The 25,040-nt window shown below is 40.8% G+C and overlaps 1 protein-coding gene across 6 annotated transcripts in view; it reads left to right on the top strand.

Moving 5' to 3' along the window:
* BRD9 (bromodomain containing 9) overlaps window positions 1–12,983 on the top strand; it is a 60,653-nt gene extending 47,670 nt beyond the window's left edge. For all 6 annotated transcript variants that reach the window (XM_030551561.1, XM_030551559.1, XM_030551560.1 and 3 more), the window contains exons 13-17: window positions 4,920–4,958; window positions 6,163–6,234; window positions 8,557–8,659; window positions 9,884–10,051; window positions 12,088–12,983. In XM_030551561.1, coding sequence (XP_030407421.1) covers window positions 4,920–4,958; window positions 6,163–6,234; window positions 8,557–8,659; window positions 9,884–10,051; window positions 12,088–12,188 — 483 coding nt within the window. In that variant the 3' untranslated portion in view covers window positions 12,189–12,983. The remainder of the gene's footprint in view (window positions 1–4,919; window positions 4,959–6,162; window positions 6,235–8,556; window positions 8,660–9,883; window positions 10,052–12,087) is intronic.
* The last annotated feature ends 12,057 nt before the right edge of the window (window positions 12,984–25,040 follow it).

Raw genomic sequence — 25,040 nt, 5'->3', positions numbered from 1 at the left:
GAGATTTAGGTTGGACATTAGGAAAAAGTTCCTAACTGTCAGGGTAGTTAAACACTGGAATAGATTGCCTAGGGAAGTTGCGGAATCTCCATCTCTGGAGATATTTAAGAGTAGGTTAGATAAATGTCTATTAGGGATGGTCTAGACAGTATTTGGTCCTGCCATGAGGGCAGGGACTGGACTCGATGACCTCTTGAGGTCCCTTCCAGTCCTAGAGTCTATGAGCCTATGAATATTTGGAGGATTTTCTTGCCATGCTGTATTAGGAGGAGAACATCACCAAACAGACATTTAAATTGTTCTATTTAACTAAAACAACAACGTTAGGTATTCTGGATTTTTTTTCTTCAGTTGCAAACATATTTTAATAAAACAAGCATATGAATTTTTGAATTTAGTTAAACATTCAAGTTTTTTTAAAAGAAGGTTTGTTTTTGTTAAATTGTTTTTAACTAAAATAGTTAAAATGAAATATTAAAAAAAATCAACTGTGTGGGCCAGGTCAACATGAGAAATTTAAAATATTGGCTTCTGCAGCTACCTCAGTTGTCTTCCCTTTCATTTTCCTGTTTGTTTTAATCTTGAAAAGAAAAACAAGCTTTCCTGCTTTTTCGGGCCCCAAACTATTTCTCAATTTGGAATGAATTACTCCAAAGGAAGAAAATATTCTTTCTACACTGCAGAAGAAGCTACTGCTGTTAAAAGTGAGATTATCACTTAGTTTCTGAATCCAAGTGCTTAAGCGTCTTCCAGCAGTTCACTGGTGTGACTTTCTTTAAAACATCAGCAAACATATATTTCCTGAATGGTTCACCCTTAGCTCTGAAGTTTATTATAGTTGGTATTATGGAGGAATGATTGCTGGATGTCTGTGTCATAGCCAACTCCTCTTCTCTTCTTCAACAATTAAGGTTTGACCTTGGTACCAAGTATTGAGAATATTTGCAAGAAAATGAGCTGGAGATGGTGCTTGTCCCATTTGGTTTTTTAATGTTCATAATTTAACTCTGTCATTGCATATTTCTCTTTTTAATTTCTCTTTTTAAAATCTCACTAATTTCCTTCAAAATGTCAACAGCATCAGCAATAAAACAGCTATTTCCCTACATTTTGTTCAGGCTACAGAAATAGGCTTCAGGGTACTCAGCAGGTGTTCAACATTTCTCTTAAGCCCAATGTTGAGAACTTTGGCTGTGACAGTGCCATCTATTTTTTTACGATTTTGTTCACAAACTGTCATCAGATTAGGCCAGTTCTTGCTATAGTGCTCAAAACCGTGCACTACTGAATTTGCTTGTTTCCTCCCACTTTTTTCAGAGCAGCTGCTGCAAAGTGGTTGTTACAGAAGTATTTTGCAGTTTCAACAACATTAGCCTTTACTTCTGGAACACTGAAGGTTTTGGCTAGGGGGTGCATCAAATGAGCACTGCAACTGAATGAATGTTATTAGCTTGGAACTCTCTTCTAAATAATTTCTTCTCATCTTGGATTCATTTGCCGCATTGTCTGTGACCAAGCTGTGTACTAGACATTTGAATTTTTTTTCAGTTTGTTATAGCTTTATTGCTTCTTCTCGTAAGTATTCTGCTGTGTGTGCATTTCCTGATGTATCAGTTCTTTCTGTAAGAAAGACATTCCCTTCTTCTGTTGTCATACAAGCACATACAACAGAGTCATTGTGGACATTGTTTCTGCCATCAAGATGCTGGTTAACAATTTTACCCTTTAGACCTTTTGCACACAGCTCAATTTCTCTTTCATACACTTTATCCAGCAATTTGCCTGCGACGTCTGCTCTGTTGGGTGGACCATATCCTGGTCTTAATGACTGAACCATGTTAATGAAGTGGAGATTTTCAATCATACAGAAAGGAGAGAGTGTTGCATAAATAAACCGGGCAATTTTTTCATCAATTATCTCTTTTTGTAATCTGCTTCTTATCACAAACTTATCTATGGTTGTTTCTGGATGATGGAGTTTTGTTTTGTTTTTCTTTTTGCTACAGGTGATAGACTGTGGTTATGTTACATACATGATGTGACTGAAATACTATCATTGGCAGATAACTCTGAAATTGTAGACAATGATGTTGATCTTGAAGGTGGATAGTCTTCAGAATCCTATATGTTGAGGATGGATTCTCCAAAACAAAATAAGTCAATGCAGTTATTTAATTAGTATTACCATACTGCTCATTTAGTATTACGCATTGCATTCACTGACACTCAGTACTACTTTAAAGGTGAAATTGTTAAAGGAAGATCTGCCTATTTCAGCTATATATTTTTTTATCACAACTGCATCTAAAATGCATCTGCATCCATAGAGTAACTACACCTCTACCTCGATATAACGCTGTCCTCTGGAGCCAAATAATCTTGACCGTGTTATAGGTGAAACCGCGTTATATCAAACTCGCTTTGATCTGCCGAAGTGTGCAGCCCCCCCCCCATAGCACTTCTTTACTGCTTTATATCTGAATTCGCATTATATCGGGGTAGAGGTGTACTATATTTTTTGTTCAGACGTGAGAATTCAAGAATAGTCCAGAAGAAAGATGGGCAGTCCTTAAGAAAGAGGTATGTAATGAAAAAGTTTACCAACCTGCACATCCTGCATGTTCAGACAAGTTATTTTAAACATCTTCAACGCAGCTTCCTCCTGAGAAGGAACACGTCTCATGATGTTGTTTCATTTAGGCAAACAGGCCTTGCATTGTGTTGTTGCACTGTTTGCATTTTGCACGCATGCCTGTCTTATTATTCCCAAACTGGGTCTCTTTTACGGTCTGCTGCCATTATAGGTTTTCCCTTCTGGTGAGAGAATGGTATGGTAGATCTCAAATCAATGAAGGCTACATTCAGAAAGACCTCAAGACTTCTGGAATATGCTGCTCAAACAGTTTCACTTTTGTTTCTACTGCATGTCCCTCCCTTCTCACATTTATCTTCAGACTTCTTCTTGTCCAGATCTATTCCGACCCCAACTATCTTCTATTCATTGAACTTTTTGAAACTTTGCACTTTTAGAGAGAGGTAAGGGACTGACTCTGTGTACACAAAGTTGCAGAAGGACAATAGGGTTGAGATCTGTTATTTCTCACCTCTATATATTATGCATTTATTTAAAAACATTTTACTGTTAATAAGCATGTTATCTCTGGAGACACAAATCCACAGTCTGAGAACTGCAAAACTAAGCATCTCTGATGGTATCTTCTAGACGGAGCACTGAGTCCCATTGGGTAGATGGAAAGATTAACCTAAATAATCTATAGAGAAACTCCTGAAACTCCGTAAAATTGGGTCCTTAATCTATGAACTATTGAAACTCATTTAGAAAACTTTTCTTAAACATTACATGAATATATTGTCTCATACTATAGAATTAGAATTTATAAGCCCTATTCCATGATGAAATATCTTTGAGCTATAATGTATGTCAATTAAAACTATCTTTAGATATGTTTTTTCCTCAAAAAGCATTTTATCAAAAAAATCAGATTTTGTTTTTATTTTATTTTTTAAATCATTGATTTTTATCCATCCTGGCTTCAGTTATTTTGATAATTAATTTCAAAATGCCTGTCAGCAAGTATGTCTGTAACCATATAGACAACAAAAAAGTTTCCCCTAGGAGGAGAGAGTTAAAGAAACCCCTACGACAATTTTGTTGGGCCCTTCATCTGGGTGTATCATAGTATCATACGTACCAGCTGAGCACATCTGCGGGGGGGAGAGAAGGGGGGCGACTCTGCCCCTCCAGTCTCTCTCTCTCTCTCTCTCTCTCTCTCTCTCTCACACACACACACACACACACACACACACACACACACACACACACACACACACACACACACACACACACACACACACACACACACAGAGGATACAGAGAGATACAGCCAGATGTTGGATCCTGGGCTCCTTCCTTCAGGACATGCTCTGGATCCACATGGGTAATCCTCTCAAAGAACTATAATTACAAAAAAACAGAACTTTTGTTCTTGGGCTTTCTGCCAACGTATGACATAGGAATCTTTTTGTATATCTTAGTGTTGTTTATTCTAGAAAACTATTATAAAGAGTTAGTACACCGCTACCTCGATATAATGTCACCTGATATAACACGAATTTGGATATAACGCAGTAAAGCAGTGCTCGGGGAGAGGGGGGGCTGCGCACTCCGGTGGAGCAAAGCAAGTTCAATATAACATGGTTTCACCTATAACGCGGTACGATTTTTTGGCTCCCAAGGACAGCGTTATATCAAGGTAGAGGTGTATATGTATATACCATGATTTCCAGGAGGGAGAAAATACAAATATTTTTTAAAATTAGCTTCTGAAACAATCTTTTTAAAGCAAAGCCAACCAGAAATGTTTTCTCTACATATAAAAAGAAACTGTTCAATATACGCCTTTAAAAGTCCTTTTGAGCTATTAACTTGTACATCAAGTTGAAATCTTGTTGCAAATTAGAATGGCTTAAACCCTTATTCTTAATGGTCAGTTTACATTATAAATACAGTTCAACTATGTTGGTGCCAGTGGATTCAGCTTTAATACTACTAAATATCTTTAAAAATTGTAATATAATAGTCTGTTGTAGCTATTGTGCATTACAAAAGAAGGAAGTTTTTTCAGGTTTAGCACTAGAGAAGTCAGATGCTGATTTATTATTGGATAAAATGTAAATACATATGAAAGTGGTATATGGGGAGGAGAAGCGGTATAAAAAATTCAATCATAATTAAACTAAATGACAAATTGTTAAGCACCCAGATGATATGGCAAGTATGTGAAAAATGTTTGTTAAAACTACTTAATCCGCTTTTTGTGTAAAGGGTTTAGAAATACTTAATATTGTACACCAAAATCTCTGCTTGTGCTGAATATAATTTTTAACTTTGTTTGCAGAGGAGAAACATTCCAATGAAACCACCAGATGAAGTTAAAGTAAGTTATACTGAGATACAGGTAAAAAACGGTGTTCCCTCTACTTTTTCCCACACATGTGAGGAATGAATTGTATGTGCACCAATATGGAGGTGATGTGAGACACATGTCCTTCATAGTGGTGCACATAACAAAATTCATGTGGTATGGTATGGGTGGGGCGAGGGGTTCAAAGTGTGGGAGGGGGGCTCAGGGCTGGGACAAAGGATTGGGGTGCAGGGGTGTGAGGTCTCTGGTGTGAATGCAGGCTCGGGGGTGGGGGGCATAGGGCTGGGGCAGAGGGTTGGGGGGTGAGGGCTCTAAGGTGGGGCCAGGGATGAGGGGCTTAGGGCTGGAGCAGAGGGTTGGAGTGCAGGGGGTCCGGGCTCTGGGGTGGGGCTGGGGATGAGAAGTTTGGGGTGCAGGAGGGTGCTCCTGGGCTATGACGGGGAGAAAGGACTCCTCCAGGCTCTCTCTCCCCACAGTAGCATTTAGGCTGTGGGGACGAGGCGCCTCTCCCCGCCATGTCAGTTCCAGGGCTGGGGCCGCAGTATAGGCACCCTTTCCCTGGCCACGGCAGGCCAGGGGAGGGGCACTGGGGCAGATCCAGGCTGGGGCTGAGGTCGGGCCACCCCTCCACTGACCACCGCAGGTCCAAGGCTGAGTTGCGGCTGGGGGAAGGGCACCCCAGCTGCGGCAGGTCCGGACTGGATTGGGGCTTGTGGAGGGACACTCTCCTCTGGCTTTGGCAGGTCACAGGCAGGCAGGTACCCTGAGCGCCTGCACGACAATAAATAGGCTGCTGTGCAGCTTACAGGGAACTTAGCTAAAAAACATTTATTGGAAGAATATACAGTAGGGTCTTTAGAACAGTTATTTCCAACCTGTAATTTAGAAAAGTGCTTAGTGGAATATTCCACTGTCTTCCAAAATTCATTGTTTGATTTGTTCAGCTGTATATTTATTATACAGCAAGCTAGAAAGGTAAAGTGTGTTTTGTGAGGAGGAGCTATTGTGTGTGTGTGTGCGTCGCTTATTAGAGCAATGTTGAAGCATGTCGATTGTAAAAAATTGCACCTACCAAGGAAATCACAAAATGCTAGAATTTTATGTGGGGGCACAAGTCCAGACCCATGTGAAGTTGTTGACTATTTGATGGAATCCTCGAGAAGTAGAATGCTAAATTGTAACGTTTTAACAACTCGACTCTGATTTGCTGATTTAGGTTCTGCCAATTCTCATAAAGGAAGAACACAGATTGCGCAATACCTGCCCAGATTCCTCCAAACAGATTATGGTAAGATTACATTTCCCTTTTATAGATTTTATATGGGCAGAAGAGAGTGCGGCTGAGTACTCTATCTACTCCATGCCTCGCTTTGTGTGTGTGAGCGTGAATGTTTTTGTTTAGGGGATTTAAATGTATTATTTATATTATATTCTAGGTATTTACAAATAGAAAATCCAAACCCCTTCAATGCGGGAGAATTTTGATTGGTTTTACTTCAGTCATATCTTACAATTCCGCCTTTACTTTTTAATTCAGATTTATGGCATCTGAAATTGCTATAAAAATAATGCAATAAATAACATCCAAACTTACATCATGCTTATGTAATTTACATTCCATAAGCACAAATACTACATTAAATAAAGATAGGAATCTTTTTGAGTGAAAGATTATTGGTCTGCGCACTTAAATCTTGGCAGTCAGCCACTGATTAACGTTTGTTTCCATCCCTTTATAGCAATGAAAACATTTATATATTTTAGCTTTCACACTGTGAATCATGATTTTTTTAAAAAAATTCTTGTCGAAATACTGAATATGGTTGGTGGGTTAGAGAACATAGTCTTTACCAGATAAATGCAATATAAACATAAGCTCCAAATCTTGAATTTGATACACTATCTGCTGAAAAGTGTGCTGAACTTTTAATACATTAATTTGCATTGTGGGTTTTCTAAACTACATAGGAGGTTATATAGGATATCTCCAAAAATTTGCACAAAACCCTGTAATATCTTTTGGCACTTTTTGATTGATTGCACTATACATGGGAGAATCAGATGTGGACTTGTGTGTGTGTCTCTCTCAGATTATATGATTTTATATATAAAATTCCTATATCTTCTGTGACGTCCAGATGCTGAAACTGCTTTGGGCTCAGTACTCCCGTTGGCCTGAAGTCAGTGGAAGTTCTTCCCTGAGAGCAGCTTTAGAATCAAGCCTTGTACTTCTTAACTTCTTCTGACAATGTGGGTTGTGCATGGGCTGCAGTAAAATGGGAACTGAATTATTTTAGCTTTTGAAAACTTAGAACAGTCAAAAAGATCAATGGAACAGAAATTGCTCTAATGTATTAGTTTCTAATGGATTTATGTAATTCTTTGTGCTTTCCAAACACATGCCTAAGTGTATTTTCCTTTTTTAAAAAATCAACATTTGCAGCCCAACACACATGACCAGACACATGCTAGCTCTGCTTGAGCTAGCGTGCTTAAAAAATAGCAGTGTGGCTGCAGCAGCAGCCCAACCCCCTCGGTATGTACTCGGGGGCTAGTTCAAGCTGCTGCCTGTATGCCCACGACCACACAGCTATTTTTAGCATGCTAGGTTGAGCAGAGCTAGCACATGTCTGTCTGCACATTCTGGGAAACACGTTCCCAGCTGCATTGTAGACGTACCCATGCTGACAGCAAATAATATTACTATATTCCTTGGCAGTCAGCACTGAAGGACATTGCTAAGGATTTCATTTGAGGGTAATAGTTTCTGTAATCAATTTTAGAATGTACTTGTGATCACTCAGTATAATTCATGCAAGTGCTGCCTGTTCGTTAGATTTACAAAATTAATGTTGAAATGGCTGTCTTGAAACACTGTATGCCCGTGATTCCCATAGTAGGTGAAACATTACACCCTGAGAGCTTTCTGGATAGAAATGTTCATTGGGGCTCCACTCCTTTTCCTTTCATCTCCCTTGTGAGGATGCAGAAGGAACTCTCATGGCTGATCCACTGTATACAATGCCATAGAGATAAGGTGATGATGTGCTTAGAAGCCCAAGTTCTTATCAAAAGTGGTTTCTGTCAGTCCATCTGCCTACTTCTGTTTTTTACTAGGGTTCATTTGTTACCAGGGGAGTCTGATCTGCCTTCTGTGAATGTTAAAAAAATAGCTTTTAATTACTATTTGAACTGGACTAAGCCATTCTGTAGGACTCTTAGGCTGTTTATAGCACACAGGGGTAATACAAGGTGGAAAAAACTATCACCTTCAGTAGTAACTTCAGTTGTCTGGGATGATTGATTGCCTGGAAACCACATTCCCTGCCCTTCTTCCCCATTATTTTGTAATGGGAGGGACAAGGTGGTAGTTGAGGCTGAACCCTGGGGATATCCTCAGGTGAAGGAGTCATGGCAACACAAAGGGAGTGTGGCCAGACCGGACTGACAGTCCAGAAAGTGCTATGCTCATACATTAGTGCACACTTCTAGAGTGAGGATCCATGCAAGCAGTCACTTTGAAGAATCACACTTGCTGTGATAATTAGTCATTATCATCATCTACAGTTCATTTGAGGCTTTTTCTCCTCTTTCCTGTATTTTTAATCAGGTTGGAGAATCAATTGGAGACAGTAATACTTCTGTTTTGGATTTTTTGTCTGTGAAACCATATTCAGATGTGTCTCTTGATATTTCCATGTTAAGTTCACTAGGTAAGTGATCTAATAATGTTATTTAAGGGTTTTGTGGTGGTTTAGCTAACCATTTAGCTGGGGTAATGCCATGGTTTGTTGAAGTGTTTGAGAAATTTTAAAAATTTAGTCTACATAGACAAAGTCTTAGTCAAGCACAGGAGATTCATCCAGCCTTGATCTTTCTTTTGTTTGGACATTTCTTCACCCCACGTTGGTCCAGCTTCTTTTTTTATTGAACCTTATCAAACAACATATATATACACACGTTAGAAGGTTTTGGTTATTACATATTCATGCTGATTTGAGTTCAGGAATGAATCTAAAGGACTTCCACGTAGTATAAAAAATACTTCAGTCTCTTGTAGGAAAATTGCATAGGCTGTAGGGATATAGTTCCTTGTAAGAATGGCTCACAGCCATTCTTTTTTTAAATGCCCCAGAAATATAAAAATGAACATTACTGTTGACCACAAATGAAATATTTTGAAAGAATGACTGTAGAATCTCTTCCAACATATCATTGTCACTGAAACAAGTCCTTATAATTTTAAGTTTCTGTTAATTAAATATATGAGAAGAGTCCCTGTGTTCCATAACTGAAAATGGGAGCAAGGCTGCAGAAGGCCAGAAGAGTAGACTGAGTGCTTTCCTACAAACTTTTGCCGTTTTTTCTATAGAAGATGCAGCCTTTGGGAAAGCAGTGACAAGTTCCGATTGTAACTGCTCCACGGACGTAAATATTTTTCTAGCAGTTTAACAACATACACTCCTATTCTGACACAACTGTATTTCTTGCATAACTTAAACAAGTGAATTTTTTTTGGTGGTGGTGGTGGTTTTTTGGGGTCTCTTAAGGCGTCTGGATGTTTATCTTGCTGTCAAGTGCGGTAGTCCTAGAGTATCTACCAACTGTACAGAGATTTTGGTGTGTCACATTTCTCATTTATAGGGGAAGTTGTCAGTGTCTAATGTATCAGTGCACAGTTTTACTAGAAGTGAGTGAGTTCATTTTTTCCTATTTAATGTGTAACAGGAACCTCTCTGAAATCCTCAGATAAAAATAGAACACCCATTGCCTTATACTTTCAACAGGTTCAAAGTGTGACTTTCTTTAGCTTTATTGTAAAATGAGTTTCACTGGGAAATGGTTCTTTTCTTTAAAATTAACCTTTTTTTAACCATTCATTTGGGAATATGCTTAATCTGTACCTGTTGTTCATTTTGGTTGTTTGATGTTCCTAGGGAAAGTGAAGAAGGAGCTTGATCATGATGATAATCATTTACATTTGGATGAGACAACTAAACTATTGCAGGACCTTCATGAGGCTCAAACTGATAGAGTGGGATCCAGGCCTTCATCCAACCTCAGCTCCCTCTCCAACGCCTCTGAAAGAGATCAGCATCATCTAGGTAACATTAACTGTACCTCAACAGTTGCAAGATCACTATTCTAATTTAAATTTCCTAATTTTAGGACAAAAGAGAATCCCTTACAGAAAATGTATGTTCTACTTATGTAAATTGCTATTTAAAGATTACTTAGATAAGACACAGTGTGCAGACTTCAATAGCTGTTTAATCCCAAAATGTCTATATTTATCTGAATATTAAAAGACTTATTAGCCTATGGATTCTTTAGGGTTAAAAACAGTTTTTTAATTCTGCTTACTCAAGTTTCAGATTAAGCATGAATGGAATGACCTATATATCAAACTGATTGAATAACATTCACAGCACCCCCCTCAATTTTATGTCTTTGTGTAGACTTGTGTTGTTCACACAAACAGCATTTTGACTCGCTCACAAACTTAACTTTTTATGATAGCGTGCGTAGTATTAATATAGATATATGAGGTTTTCAATTAAAGGCATATAAGAAATGGACATTTTAGAATTGAAATGGAAGGGAATTATTATTAATTAGATACATTAACCAAATCACCCTCAGATAAAGCAAAATGGTTTTGTACGTAAAACAGAGAATCCGATTGTATGTAATGAAGTGAAATAATCAACCCTAATTAAATACACATCAGTTTGTAAAATCCTCTAAGAGTTTAAAAAAAAAAAATCAGACTTGACAAGGCACTAACATAATCATATAAAACTGGAGGGCACTAACTATTTAAATAACTTGGTTACATCAAGTGCGAAATAATCAGAGCTGATGTTGTTTACTTCCTCAATGAAGCAAGGATAATCTTAAATGTATTGCATCTCCACTGCACATCATCAGCATATTATATGTACCTTTTTAATTTTCTTCCTTTTTTTGATGTTTTATCAAACGTTCAAAATGTCATCTCTTATTGCCTCTGCTAGCAACAAAATAAGCATAAGCCAGATAAGCATTCCTTTCAGCAGCGTGTCCCTCCACTGAGTTAAGCATTAGTCCATAGGAAATCCACTTCTGCTGGGACCCTGTAATAACCTCCCCATTGTTCATTTTAAAGGTCAGGAGGGTAAAACAGAGCTTTATGCTGATACAGCATTTTAATACTTTTCTGCAGTTTTATTTAAAAGAGGATAAGTACCTTCCATGGATGATTTAATTACATCATTTTAGCAATTTAGAGTAATAAAACAGAGGCAGATTTTTCAAAAGCACCTACGTTTTGATTTCATAAGTTATTAAGGAGCCTCTAGTCCCATTGACTTTGATGTGACTTATGCTTTTAAGAGACTAAATCACTTTTAAAAATAGGACTTAGGTACTTTTGAAAATATTACCCTAGGACAAGGAAGGCCAAACTAAGGCCTGTGGGCTGGATCCAGCCCATGGGATTGCCAGCCCCACACCAGTCCTGGAAGCAGACGGTGCCACGTCCCTGTGGCCCCTGGGCAAGCAGGGGGGTGGAGGGGCAGAGAGGGCTCCATGCACTGCCCTTGCCTGCAGGCACCATCACCCCACAACTCCCATTGGCTGGGAATGGGGAGCCACAGCCAATGGGAGCTTTGAGGATGGTACCCGCAGGCAAAGGCAGCATGTGGCGGAATCGCCTGCCCCACCCCACACCCGGGAGCCACTGCTGGACATGCTGGCCACTTCCGGGAGCAAGGCAGGGCCAGGGCAGGCAAGGAGCTTGCCTTAGCCCTGTTGCGTGCTGTTGCCATCCCGGAGCCACTTGAGGTGAGTGGTGCCAGGCCGGAGCCCACACCCTGAACCCCTTCTGCACCTCAAACCCTTGCCCTGAGCCCCCTTCCACACTCTGAATCCCCTGCCTTAAGCACCCTCTTGCACCCCAGTTCCATTCATGGCCAAGCATACAATTTCTCCACCCAGATGTGGCCCTCAGGTCAAAAAGTTTGCCAGCCCCACCCTAGGACATGGAGGAATGGTGGAAAGAACATATTAAATACCAATGTACCAATGCAGTTTTATATCTTTAAGGCTCGCCTGCTAGATTTTTCTGTCTTTTATTAATTTTTTTTTTCTTCTACTACAGGAAGTCCTTCTCATCTGAGTATAGGAGAACAACAAGACATGGTTCATGACCCCTATGAATTTCTTCAATCTCCTGAACCTGCAAATGCCACCAGTAATTAACGTGTACAATATTTTTGTTGTTGTTGTTGTTTTAATTGTGTAACATTTTTACAAATTTTTTGTCAAATGGCAGAAACCTCAATTTTGTCCTCTTTTCTGTGAGGGCAGCTGTATAATAATACCATGCACATTTGTAAAATTTGCCTAGCCTAATGTATCATGTTGTCAGCACCACACTAAATATTGCCTTCAATTTTTTTTTAAATATAGTGGTCAATAAGAATCTCAATAGGAGAAAACACAAATTGTGTGTTATAGAACCACATTAGATAAGTAGGATGTGTGCAGTTCTTAATATATAGAACATCCTCAAGGAGGAATATTTATTTTTCAGCAATGGCACAACTTCCTGAATTGTGATCATTTTCACGTTCCCACTCCCCTTTCATCCTGTTCTGTAGAGAGGGGCTATGTTTCTCTGTGTCTTAAAATATAGTTTTTTAACACGCCAAAACCACTTAATTTGGAAACATAAAACTCTCTGTAGCTGTCATATCAAACAGCTCACTATAGGAGTTCTGCCCTGCAACTAAATGGAGATAAACGTATTGTGGTCCCTTTTATCCATGAACAGGATGGGGACCAAATACCTAGATTTTTTTTTGTAAAGGTAATGTATATATTTACTTGAATGAAAATATACTGGACAAAAGGGTATGCTTTTATGTAATTAAGTTTTTGTAATTCAACACTGACATGATGGATTTTTTAACATTGATATTATGTGTAATCTAGATGAATGTTATGCATTTACAATATTTTGTAAATATTAATAAAAGTCATACAAAAAATCAACTTTTTTGAAGTTTGCCGATGTCTTGTTATTGCCAAAATGTAAGTTGCTTGCTTGTTCTTGCTAAACCTAACATATCGTAAGTTGCTGGTCTGTATTACCTTATTGCTATAAAGGGCACATGACATTACATGACCGTATTGCAAAGCTTAGCTGCACACAGTGCTAGTTGGGAACATTTTGAAAACAGTCTAGAAGCTTGGCAGACATTTGGGATTAGGAAGCAAAGTCCTTGGGATTTCCCAGTTGTGAGCTATGCAAGTGTGGTCTTGACTTTTGAATCTCATGTTTATGGATATTTGTAACTAAATTTGCATTTGTACATTGTTCAAGATCAAATGTAATCAGTAACGTTGCTGGTGAGTATTTGCTTCAGGTTGGGAAGCTGTCTGTAAGCGAGGACTGGCAAATACTCAACCAGCAACTAAACACCACACAACAAAAACACTAACCCAGGAACCAATCCCTGCAACAAACCTCGTTGCCAACTCTGTCCTCATACCCATTCAAGGGTCACCATCATAGGGCCTAACCACATCAGCCACACCATGAGGAACTCGTTCACCTGCACATCTACCAATGTGATATATGACATCATGTACCAGCAGTGCCCCTCTGCCATGTACATTGGCCAAACCGGACAGTCTACGCAAAAGAATAAATGGACACAAATCAGACATCAAGAATTGTAACATTCAAAAACCAGTAGGAGAGCTCTTCAATCTCCCTGGACACTCAGTAACAGACTTAAAAGTGGCAATTCTTCGACAAAAAAACTTAACAGACTTCAACAAGAAACTGCAGAACTGGAATTAATTTGCAAACTGTACACCATTAAATTAGGCCTGAATAAAGACTGGGAGTGGATGGGTCACTACAAACGGTAATTTTCCCTCTCTTGATATTCACCCCTTCCTGTCAACTGTTGAGAATAGGCCACTTCCACCTTAATTTAATTGGCCTTGTTAGCACTGACCCCCCTCTCCCCCAGCTTGGCAAGGGCAACTCCCATCTTTTCATGTCCTGTGATAAATACTGCTACTTGTATTTTTCACTCCACGCATCTGATGAAGTGGGTTTTAGCCCATGAAAATTTAACGCCCAAATAAATTTTATTCTCTAAGGTGCCACAAGGAGACCTCGTTTTTGCAGTATCTCCATAGTTAGAATTGTAACTAGTTTAAAAGTTGCATTTGACTTACCTGACTTTTTTTTTTTTTTTTAACATTGAACCAGTCCACTTGAATTCTATGCTCCTCTTCAGGAGGGGAAAGTTTTAGAGATAGTTTGGTGGTAAAGAGAGGAGTTTGAAATATCAGAAGTATTTCACATTTTGAAAATTAACATTTTTTAACACTATCTCAAAAAATAGCTTGGCTTAGTGTCATAATATAATAAAATAATATATATATAACATTATCCTAAGCTACACTGTATCTTTGACCCCCTCATGCTCTCTCTCTGTGGGGTCCCCTCCAAGTGCTATGCCCAGCACCTGCATTTTTCAGAATGGAATTCTGCCATTCCAACCCCCTGTTAGACGGGACCTGAGTTACAGCACCCCTCTTTACTGACACTTTTCCCTCAGCACATCCAGCTGGGCTTGGTCCCTGTTATAGACTTCCCTTCAGGGACTGTAAACACAATGACACTGAACAGCTTCAGGGATGGGAACACAGCCATCAGAGAGAGAGGATTAAAATAACAAAGGCTATTGTCTTCATTGAAAGTTTAGGCATATTCCTCAAGGTTTAGGTAGGTCCCACGTATCCTGCTGCTTCATGGAACTGGAGTTCTGTCTGCTTTTTTGTAGATTCTGTGTGAGTTTGTTACTAAATTATTTGTTTTAAGGTCTCCCTGCTTGGATTCTCTACCCCGTCCCAAGTTATCAGCCAGATTTTTGGTCAGAGTGTGGCGTGGATAACCTTTCAAAGGAATTGATCCCTGTATTAAGTTAATCAGTGATTGGGTTATCTAAAGCATTGTCTGCCTTCCTACAGATGTGCAAAGCCACGCTGGACTGAGTTAACTCTGCATCCTTGTAGCAAACAGCATTACAGTAATCAAATAGGGATACACATCATATTCATAACAGATATCCCATGTTATTCAGACCTAGAAACCCTAAATGTGGCTTAATTTTGTCTTACAACCCACCCTTCCACTACTTCTAATGTAATAGATCTGTTTTTGTGAAAACTCGGGTTTCACGCACACTTTAAAAATTCATGAGGTCTCATATGAGTCTGTAGAAATTGAATGTCCATGTGTTCTGGGATGGTACAACAAAAGGGTGGATATGGGAAGGGCTCTGAGAGGAAGAGAGAGGAAAATAGCCATCAAAGAAATTAATCTGAGTTACTGAGAGAGGACCCCTGGCTCTTTCCTTGTCTACATATAATACAAAAAGAACTGATTAGTGGTGCACCAGACCAGTAATAACCATGTGGGGCTTTTAGAATGAAATAAAGCCATACAATACGTCCATGGACATCTGGCGTTATGGACTCATGTTGTAGGGTTTTAAGTTTATGAGGTCAAGTCATTAAAATTCACTTGTATGTTTCCAAAAATAAAACCCTCCATCACTAGAAGTATTAACCTCTGCCACCGTTAAAGGATTGGACTCTAGCCTTGGTGAATATGTAGTTCATTAAAGATTAACTTTCAAGCTACAGAAAAATGGATAAATGAGAATCTTAACTTTTCCTCCACTAGGTGAAATCCGTTATCAAGTAACAAAGAGGACTTTATTGTATAGAAAGTAAATTTTCACCATGTGTTTCTTCTTTCCTATTCCTTTCTCATTCCTGGTTTCTATACTTTGGTGTTTGTTTTTTAAACAATCTGCGGTTATCTCTAAGTGATCATTTACCATCCCATGAGCAGATATAAACTCCTTGCTGCTTTTTCTATATACATGTCATTTTATTTTGTGTGTGTATATTGATACATATCAATACAGGTTCATTGTTCTGAAAGATCAGAACAATTTAAAGTCTACAAAACAGCAGTCTTACAAGCAGGGAAAGAACCTAAGCTTTCCAGTAAGTGCACAAAATGCATAGCTATGACTTGTAATACCTGTTCTGGATGCTATCTAAGGCAGATTGAATTGACTGTGGTTGGAGTTTGTAACAAAACAATCTGAGGAGATATCACAGTATTTACTTCAGATACACCCACATGGACAAGCAAACAACTGTACTACTCTTTGTTTCTTGTTGAAAGGAATTAGTACATTTAGGCATGAAGTTACTTTTCTAAAAAAAGAAATACAAAGGTGCCATAACATTCAGCCCTGCCAGAAGGTTTTGTCTGGGATCTGAACCTGGAACTTTAAATTTTCACACGTCTACGTGTGGAATTAACTGCTATTCCTGAATAATTCTGTGTGTGTGTGATGTTGCACTCTATATGATTTTATTAAAGTATGCTGATGAGTGTGAATATAATGTAGCTAACATATGCTTCATGCAGAAGGTCTTTTGTAAGGTATCATTACAAAGCTTATAATCTATTCCTATTTATATAAATATATCACTCTTGTATCTGAAACTAGAAATATGAAATATAACTCTGTGGGCCATTAATGGTGGTCTGGAATCTTGATGGCTCCCATCAACCAGGACAATTGACTATAAATGGTTCTGTTTTACTTGTAAGTCTTCCTGTATATGTTGTGTGCTGGCAAGTGGGTAATGAAGTCTTACAGTGGCATGTGAGCATGTCACCTGAACTGGAATCCACCTTTAACCTGGTGCTTTTCCATTGAGAAGAAGGGGGTGGGAACCCAGAGCGGGACAAAGGATTCCCACCTTATGCAAAAGATATGTAAGTGGGTGGAACAGAACAAAGCGTGAGCCATCATGAGAGATCCCCTAGCTACCACCTGAGCTGGAACCAGGGCCGGCTCCAGGCCCCAGTGCACCAAGCGCATGCTTGGGGCGGCATGCCGCGGGGGGCACTCTTCCGGTTGCCAGGAGGGTGGCAGGCGGCTCCGGTGGACCTCCCGCAGGTGTCCCTGCAGAGAGTCCGCCGGTCCCGTGGCTCCGGTGGACCTCCCGCAGGCATCCCTGCAGAGGGTCCGCCGGTCCCGCAGCTCCAGTGGAGCATCCGCAGGCACGCCTGAGGGAGGTCCACCGGAGCCGCAGGACCGGCGAAGGGCAGAGCGCCCCCCGGGGCGTGCCGCCGTGCCACCGTGCTTGGGGCGGCGAAATGGCTAGAGCCGGCCCTGGCTGGAACAAAGGCTGTACCAGGGGAAAGGATTGTGCCCAGACTAGGAAGGCATCCAGTCTGTGACAGAAACTTATTGAAACATCTCTGAGGGTGAGATTTTATCTGTATTCATCTTTATTACTGTATAAGGCTTAGACAGGCATGTTTCATTTTATTTTACTTGGTAATTCACTTTGTTCTGTCCGTCACTACTTGGAAACACTTAAATCCTACTTTCTGTATTTAATAAAAATCACTTTTTACTTATTAATTAACCCAGAGTATGTATTAATATCTGAGGGGGGGGTCGAGCAAACAACTGTGCATATCTCTCTATCAGTGTTATAGAGCGCAAACATTTTAAGACTTTACCCAGTATAAGCTTTCTACAGGGTAAAATGGACTGATTTGTGGTTTGGAACCCATTGGGAGTTGGGCATCTGAGTGTTAAAGACAGGAACACTTCTGTTAGCTGCTTTCAGTTAAGTCTGCAGCTTTGGAGCATGTGGTTCAGACCCTGGGTTTGTGTTGGAGCGGACTGGTGTGTCTGGCTCAACAAGACAGGGTGTTGGAGTCCCAAGCTGGCAGATAAAGCAGGGGTAGAAGTAGTCTTGGCATCAGTTGGCAGTCCCAGGAGGGTTTCTGTGGCCCAACCCGTCACAGTGACGTAGTTGAGCAGGATCTGTGCACAGCTGATTGCTTTGAGATACTGGTAGTGATTTTAAGTCAGTTTTAAGTGTGGTGGCTGGAGAACAGACAAAGTGGTTACTGGTTTGTTATTTTCTGTTTGCTTATTTTGGGTAAGGGAAATAGGGTCAGAAAGGAAAGCAAAATACTGTAAGTAAGAGGGAAGATCAGAAAAAGCTAGTACTGCACAGGTTGCAAAGTACCCAAAAGTCTTAAGACTGGGAAAGTCTCTGCTAACTAAGAAGCCCCTGAGCTGAGTGCATCCCAGTTTCAGTGAACTGCAAAGGGTGTGTGGCCCAGCACAAGAAAGCAGGAAAATGACTACCAGTGAAGCAGCAACTAACCTCGAGCTGGCAGGGAAAGCAGGGGCAGAAGTAGTCTTGGCACATCAGTTGGCAGTTCCCAAGGGGGTTTTTGTGATCCAACCCGTCACAGTGTGAACATAGAATAGGAGAGCCTTGCTCATTTTTCATCTGAAACTTTTTAAAAATAGGAAAAGATAAACTGCAAAAACAGTAACTTTTTCTAATTTTTTAGTTACAGTAGTTTTAGGTAAATATTTTCAGGTGACTTTAAACTGATTAAGTCCTTTTAAAGAAAGGATGCCTTCACAGGCCCTGTCTACACTGGCAAGTTTCTGTGCAGTAAAGCAGGTTTCTGAATTGTAATTCCTGAGGTGTACACACTGCCAAGCCACTTAGTGCGCAGAAATGGCGCAGTTGCAGCGCTGTAAAAAAAAACACCCCAATGAGAGGTGTAGAGCTTTCTGCACCACGGGTACAGCGCTGTGGTGCCAGTGTAGACACTGTGGTATATTATAGCACTGTGATTGGCCTCTGGGAGGTATCCCACAACGCCTATTCTCACTTCTCTGATCATCGGTTTGAACTCTACTGCCCTGACCTCAGGTGACCAACCATCATCCCCACCCCATAAATTCCTTTGGAATTTTGAAAGTCCCCTTCCTGTTTGCTCGGTGATGTGTGCAGTGGTCTCAGCACATCTTCCCAGTAGCCATGTTCGCTTCACACACCAGGGGATCCCGTTTGGAGCAATGATGAGCTGTTGGACCTCATCAGCATTTGGGGAGAGAAGGCTGTCCAGTCCCAGCTGCGCTCCAGACATAGGAATTATGATACCTATGGACAGTCTTCACGATGCATGACAGAAAGGGGCCTTGACCGGGACACACTGCAGTTCAGGGTCAAAGTGAAGGAGCTGCGGAATGCCTACCACAAGCTGCGGGAGGCAAACTGCTGCTCCAGTGCTGCACTCACGAGCTGCTGGTTCTACAAAGAGCTGGATGTGACACTTGGTGGCGACCCCACCTCCACTGCAAAGACCACTGTGGATACTTTGGTGGCTTGCATGCCAGTCAAGAGTGGACCAAGCCAGTGGGAGGAAATCTTGGACAAGGAGAGGGATCCAGAGGCAAAGAATGACTTGGAGGTCAGAGATGCATGGAGTCAGGAGCTCTTTTCTACCCCATAGGAGGCTAACCAGTCACAGCTGTTGGACATTGGCAAAGTGCAAACAGGAGAAGAGGCCCCGGTAAGTGGATTTGATTTTGGGAATCGTTGAAGAGAGTTGTTGGGGGAAGAAGAGTTGCAGAAAACAGGCGTGCCTCCCATGATATGCCTAGTGTGAGCAGTGGTACAGGATGTTGATTGACTCCCTCAACAGTCATTCTGCACTTGCTCAGCCTATTGTTGAACCGCTCCTTGCTGCTGTCAAGTTGCCCCGTGTATGGCTTCATAAACCACGCCATTACGGGGTCTCCCAGGATCACAATAGGCATTTCAACTTCTCCTACGGTGATCTTCTAGTCTGGGAAGAAAGTCCCTGCTTGCAACTTCCTAAACAGGCCAGCGATCCAAAAGATGTGTATGTCATGCACCTTTCCAGACCAGCCTGCGTTAATGTCTGTGAAACACCCACGGTGATCCACAAGTGCCTGGGGAACCATTGAGAAATACCCCTTGTGATTATATCAGGGTGGATAAAAATCAATGATTTTTTATTTTAAAAAAATCAGATTTTTTTTATTTAAATAAGATTTTTTTGATAAAATGCTTTTTGAGGAAAAAACCTATCTAAAGATAGTTTTAATTGAGATACATTATAGCTCAAAGATATCTCATCATGGAATAGGGATTATAAATTCTAATTCTATAGTATGAGACAATATATTCATGTAATGTTTAAGAAAAGTTTTGTAAATGAGTTCCAATAGTTCATGGATTAGGGACCCAATCTTATGGGATTCCAGGGGCTTCTGTATAGATTATTTAAATTAATCTTTCTATCTACCCAGTGGGACTCAGTGCTCAGTCTAGAACAGAGATCTTAAACTAAAATCACCATGAGGACCATATGAGGACTAGTACATTGGCCCAAGGGCCACATCACGTTTCATGCAATGATACAAAAGTATAGTCAAAAATGAAAAAAATGAAGAGTAATATAGCATGCTATTAAAAGTCAATGTATTAACTTTTTTAAAACTGTAATGCGAAGAGAGGTTTTAATAAAATAAACATCTGTAACTATTCCTTATGTGGTCAGTAACACTGATGATCATGATCTACACTAACAGTGTATTAACATAGCTATAATGGCAGGAACTTTTTAAAGTAACAATTCACACAAAATACATTGCCACTTTTAACAAACATTCTTCCCAACTACTCTCAGCAAAGAATCATACATGCTAAACTTCATCCTCAAACTGCTCGTCTAGTCCATGAGGCCCCACCCCTACCCTGCCTCTTCCCACCCCTTCCCCACCCCCATTCCAAACCTTCCCCAAAGTCTCTGCCCCAACTCTGCCCCCATTCCAACCCCTTCCCCAAATCCCCGCCTTGGCTCCGGACCTCTTCTCTGCCTCCTCCCCTGAGTGCAGCACATCCCCACTCCTTCCCCCTCCCTCCTGGAAAGTCCTAAGTGCCACCAAATAGCTGTTTGGCAGCTGGAAGCGCTGGAAGGTAGGCGGAGGAGAGGGGACAAGGCGTGCTCGGGGGGGCGGAGGGAATCAGGCTGCCAGTGGAATCAGTACCTATGGCAGGCCACAGGAAATAACTCAGCCCTCAAGCCACATGTTTGAGACCTCTGATCTAGAAGATACCATCAGAGATGCTTAGTTTTGCAGTCCTTAAACTGTGGCTTTGCATCTCCAGAGATAACATGCTTGTTAACAGCAAAAATGTTTTTAAATAAATAAATAATATATAGAGGTGAGAAATAATAGGCCTCAACCCTATTGTCCCTCTGCAAATTTGTGTACACAGAGTCAATCCTTTACCTCTCTCTAAAAATGCAAAGTTTCAAAAAGTTGAATGAATACAAGATTGTTGGGGGCGGAATAGATCTGGACAACGAGAAGAAGTCTGCAGATAAATGTAAGGGAGGGACAGGCAGTAGAAACAAAAGTGAAACTGTTTGAGCAGCATATTCCAGAAGTCTTGAGGTCTTTCTGAGTGTAGCTTTCATTGATTTGAGATTTACCATACCATTCTCTCACTAGAAGGGAAAACCTATAATGGCAGCAGGCTGTAAAAGAGACCCAGTTTGGGAATATTTTAATGAAGTTCCTCTACCTGTGGATAAGACAGGCATGCGTGCAAAATGCAAATAGTGCAACAAAGAAATGCACTAAATGTTTGCCTAAATGAAACAACATCATGAGACATGTTTCTTCCCAGGAGGGAAGATGCCTTGAAGATGATGAAAGGAACATGACTGAACATGCAGGATCTTCAGGTTGGTAAACTTTTTTATTTCATACTTCTTTCTTAAGGACTGCCTGTCTTCCTTCTGGACTATTCTTGAATTCTCATGATTGAGCAAAAAATATAGTTGTTACTCTATAGTACTATCACTTTAGATGCAGTTGTGATTAAAAATATATGGCTGAAATAGGCAGATCTTCCTTTTACAATTTCACCTTTAAAAAGTAGTACTGAGTGTCAGTGAATGCAATGAGTAATACTAAATGAGTAGTATGGTAATAATGATTAAATAACTGCATTGACTTATTTTGTTTAGGAGACTCCATCCTCAACATACAGGATTCTGAAGATTATCCACCTTCAAGATCACCGTAATTGTCTATAGTTTCAGAGTTATCTGCTAATGATAGTGTTTCAGAAACATCATGTATGTCATATAGCCAGTCTATCACCTGTAGCAAAAAAGAAAAAAAAAATCTCCATCATCCAGAAACAACCATAGATAAGTTTGTGATAAGAAGCAGATTACAAAAAGAGGTAATTGATGAAAAAAATTGCCCAGTTTGTTTATGCAACAAGCTCTCCTTTCCGTATAATTGAGAATCCCCACATCATTAACACGGTTCAGTCATTAAGACCAGGATATAGTCCACCCAACAGAGCAGATGTTGCAAGCAAATTGCTGGATAGTGTATGAAAGAGAAATTGAGTAGTGTGTAAAAAGGTCTAGAGGATGAAATTGTTAACGTGAATCTTGATGGGTGGAGCAATGTCTACAATGATCCTGTTGTATGTGCTTGTGTGACAACAGAAGGGAATGTCTTTCTAACAGAAACAACTGATACATCAGGAAATGCACACGCAGCAGAATACTTACAAGAAGTAGCAGTAAAAGCTATAACAAAGTTTGAAAAAAAATTCAAATGTCTAGTACACAGCTTGGTCACAGACCATGTGGCAAATGTATCCAAGATGAGAACAAATTATTTAGAAGAGAGCAAAGAGAGGCCCAAACTAATAATATGTGGTTGCAGCCAAAGACTTCAGTGTTCCCGAAATAAAGGCTAATGTTGTTGAAACTGCAAAATACTTACCTAGCAACCACTTTGCAGTAGCTGCTCTAAAAGAAGTGGGAGGAACCAAGCTAACTCTCCACAAGACATGTGATAGAACTCAGAGGTGGACTGTTTTGAGCACTATATCAAGAACTGGTCTAATCTGATGACAGTGTTGAACAAAATCGTGAAAAAATAGATGGCACTGTCACAGCCAAAGTTCTCAACATTGGCCTTAAGAGAAATGTTGAACACATGCTGAGTACCCTGAAGCCTATTTCTGTAGCCTTGAACAAAATGCAGGGAAATAGCTGTTTTATTGATGACACTGTAGAAATTTGGAAGGAACTGAGTGAGATCCTAAAAAGAGAAATATAAATCATAGTTTAAATCAATTTGATTTAAATCAAATCCACCTTGTGATTAATGTGCTTGGTGGCTAGCTTGTCTGGTGCCAGAATTGGAATATGCGTGCCAAGTATTGCCCCTCCGCAGTTAGGGAAGCCCATTTGTGCAAAGGCATCCACAATGTCATGAACGTTGCCCAGAGTCAGGGCCTTTCGTAGTAGGATGTGATTAATGGTCCTGCACACTTCTGTCAACATGAGTCCAACAGTCAACTTTCCCATTCTGAAGTGGCCAGCAACTGATCAGTAGCAGTCTGGAGTGGCCAGCTTCCACAGTGCAATCACCACGCGCATCTCCAACAGCAGGGCAGCTCTCATTCTCGTGTTCTTGCGCCGCAGGGCTGGGGCAAGTTCATGACACAGTCCTATGAATGTGGCTTTCCTCATCCGAAAGTTCTGCAGCCACTGCTTGTCATCCCGGATATGTATGATGATGTGATCCCACCACTCAGTGCTTGTTTCCCGAGCCCAAAAGCGGCGTTTCACTGATGGTCAGCACCTCCGTGAATGCCACAAGTAATCTCCTGTTGTAGCTAGTATGTGTAGCGAGATCAATGTCGCACACCTCTTGCCTTTGTAGTTTAAGGAATAACTCCACTGCCACTCGTGGTGTGTTGGTCAGAGAAAGCAGCATACTGGTCAGCAGTTTGGGATCCATTCCTGCAGATTGAAGAGGCAGAGCATGCAGTACACAAACTGTTGAAAGATGGCACCAAATGCAGATGAAAGCACAGGGATTGCTGGGATGCGAAGCAAAGCATCACAGGTCATTAGGACAGGATCCAGGATGCCCTGCGCCGCCCTCTGTCTTCCCAAAACTCTTAGCAGCAGAAGAGGAAGAGGTGCTCTGTGGGATAGCTGCCCAGAGTGCACTACTCCGAATATTGCTGCAAGTGCTGCACGCTATTGTGCAGGCAGCTGACAGTGTGAACACACAACAGTGGTTTCCCTTCAGCGCTCTCTGAGTGGTGCTGTAACTCCCGGCGCTGTAAGTCTGCCAGTGTAGACATGCCCATAATTATTAGTGCTGCTGCCAGCGTGCTTAGCATTGAACAAAGCATGGTTCTTATCCAAAGTAGCCTACATCCTAATAAAGAGACAATACACTTAAAACTCATATTAGAAGATACACCTATCTCAAAACAGAATAGATAATCCTTTATTAAATTATGGTATTGATGAAATGTAAATATTTTTCAATCGTAGTCTCTACCATTTACTTATAAATGTTGAAGTGCAGAAATACAGCAAAAACTTGCATACTATTAAAATAATTGAAGTTATGCTATAAAAAAAACCCTTTACTAGTTTATAAGACTATATGGGAAAGTCAAGATTGCATCTGCAACATAGAAATTTCATTTTGGTTTTAAAAAGACTTTAAAGATTTTGCCATATGGTCCAAATATGCAATACGCCGGGGTTCTCAACCTTTTTCTTGCTGTGACCCCCCCTCAACATGCTATAAAAACTCCAGGGCCCAGCAAGGGAAGTGGGGGGCAACTCGGGGCTCCGGGCCAGGAGGGGAACCCTTAGGCATAGGCATAGTATTACTTCTATTTGGCGGGCGGCAAAGGCTGGCAGGGCTCAAGCCAGCTCCGCACAGCGAGGTCCAGGGAGTTAGTGCCACCTCCACCCCGTGACTCACTCAGGAGGCCACACAGCCTGTCTGGGCTGTGGGAGGATGCAACCAAAAAATATAACTCAAAGTGGGGACTCAATTCAAAAAGTTTGAAAACTGCTCAGGATGCAGAGAGGGAATAGCTAGGGGCTGTGTGCAGGCAGGCAGGGGGGCTCCCAGTGCAGCTCCCAGCTTCAGTGGGGGGGGCTTTGGGGATCCTGGTTTCAGCCCCCCACTCCTCTTGGCTTGTGGGGGAGAAGGTTTGCCAGCTTCAGCCCTGTGCCACTCCTAGATTCAGGGGTGTGTGTGTGGCTTCAGCCCCATGCTACTCCTTGCTTTGGGG

This window comes from Gopherus evgoodei, chromosome 2, assembly GCF_007399415.2.
Source record: "Gopherus evgoodei ecotype Sinaloan lineage chromosome 2, rGopEvg1_v1.p, whole genome shotgun sequence".
In the NCBI taxonomy this organism is placed as follows: Eukaryota; Metazoa; Chordata; order Testudines; family Testudinidae; genus Gopherus; species Gopherus evgoodei.
This window is presented reverse-complemented; position numbering and strand designations above follow the sequence as displayed.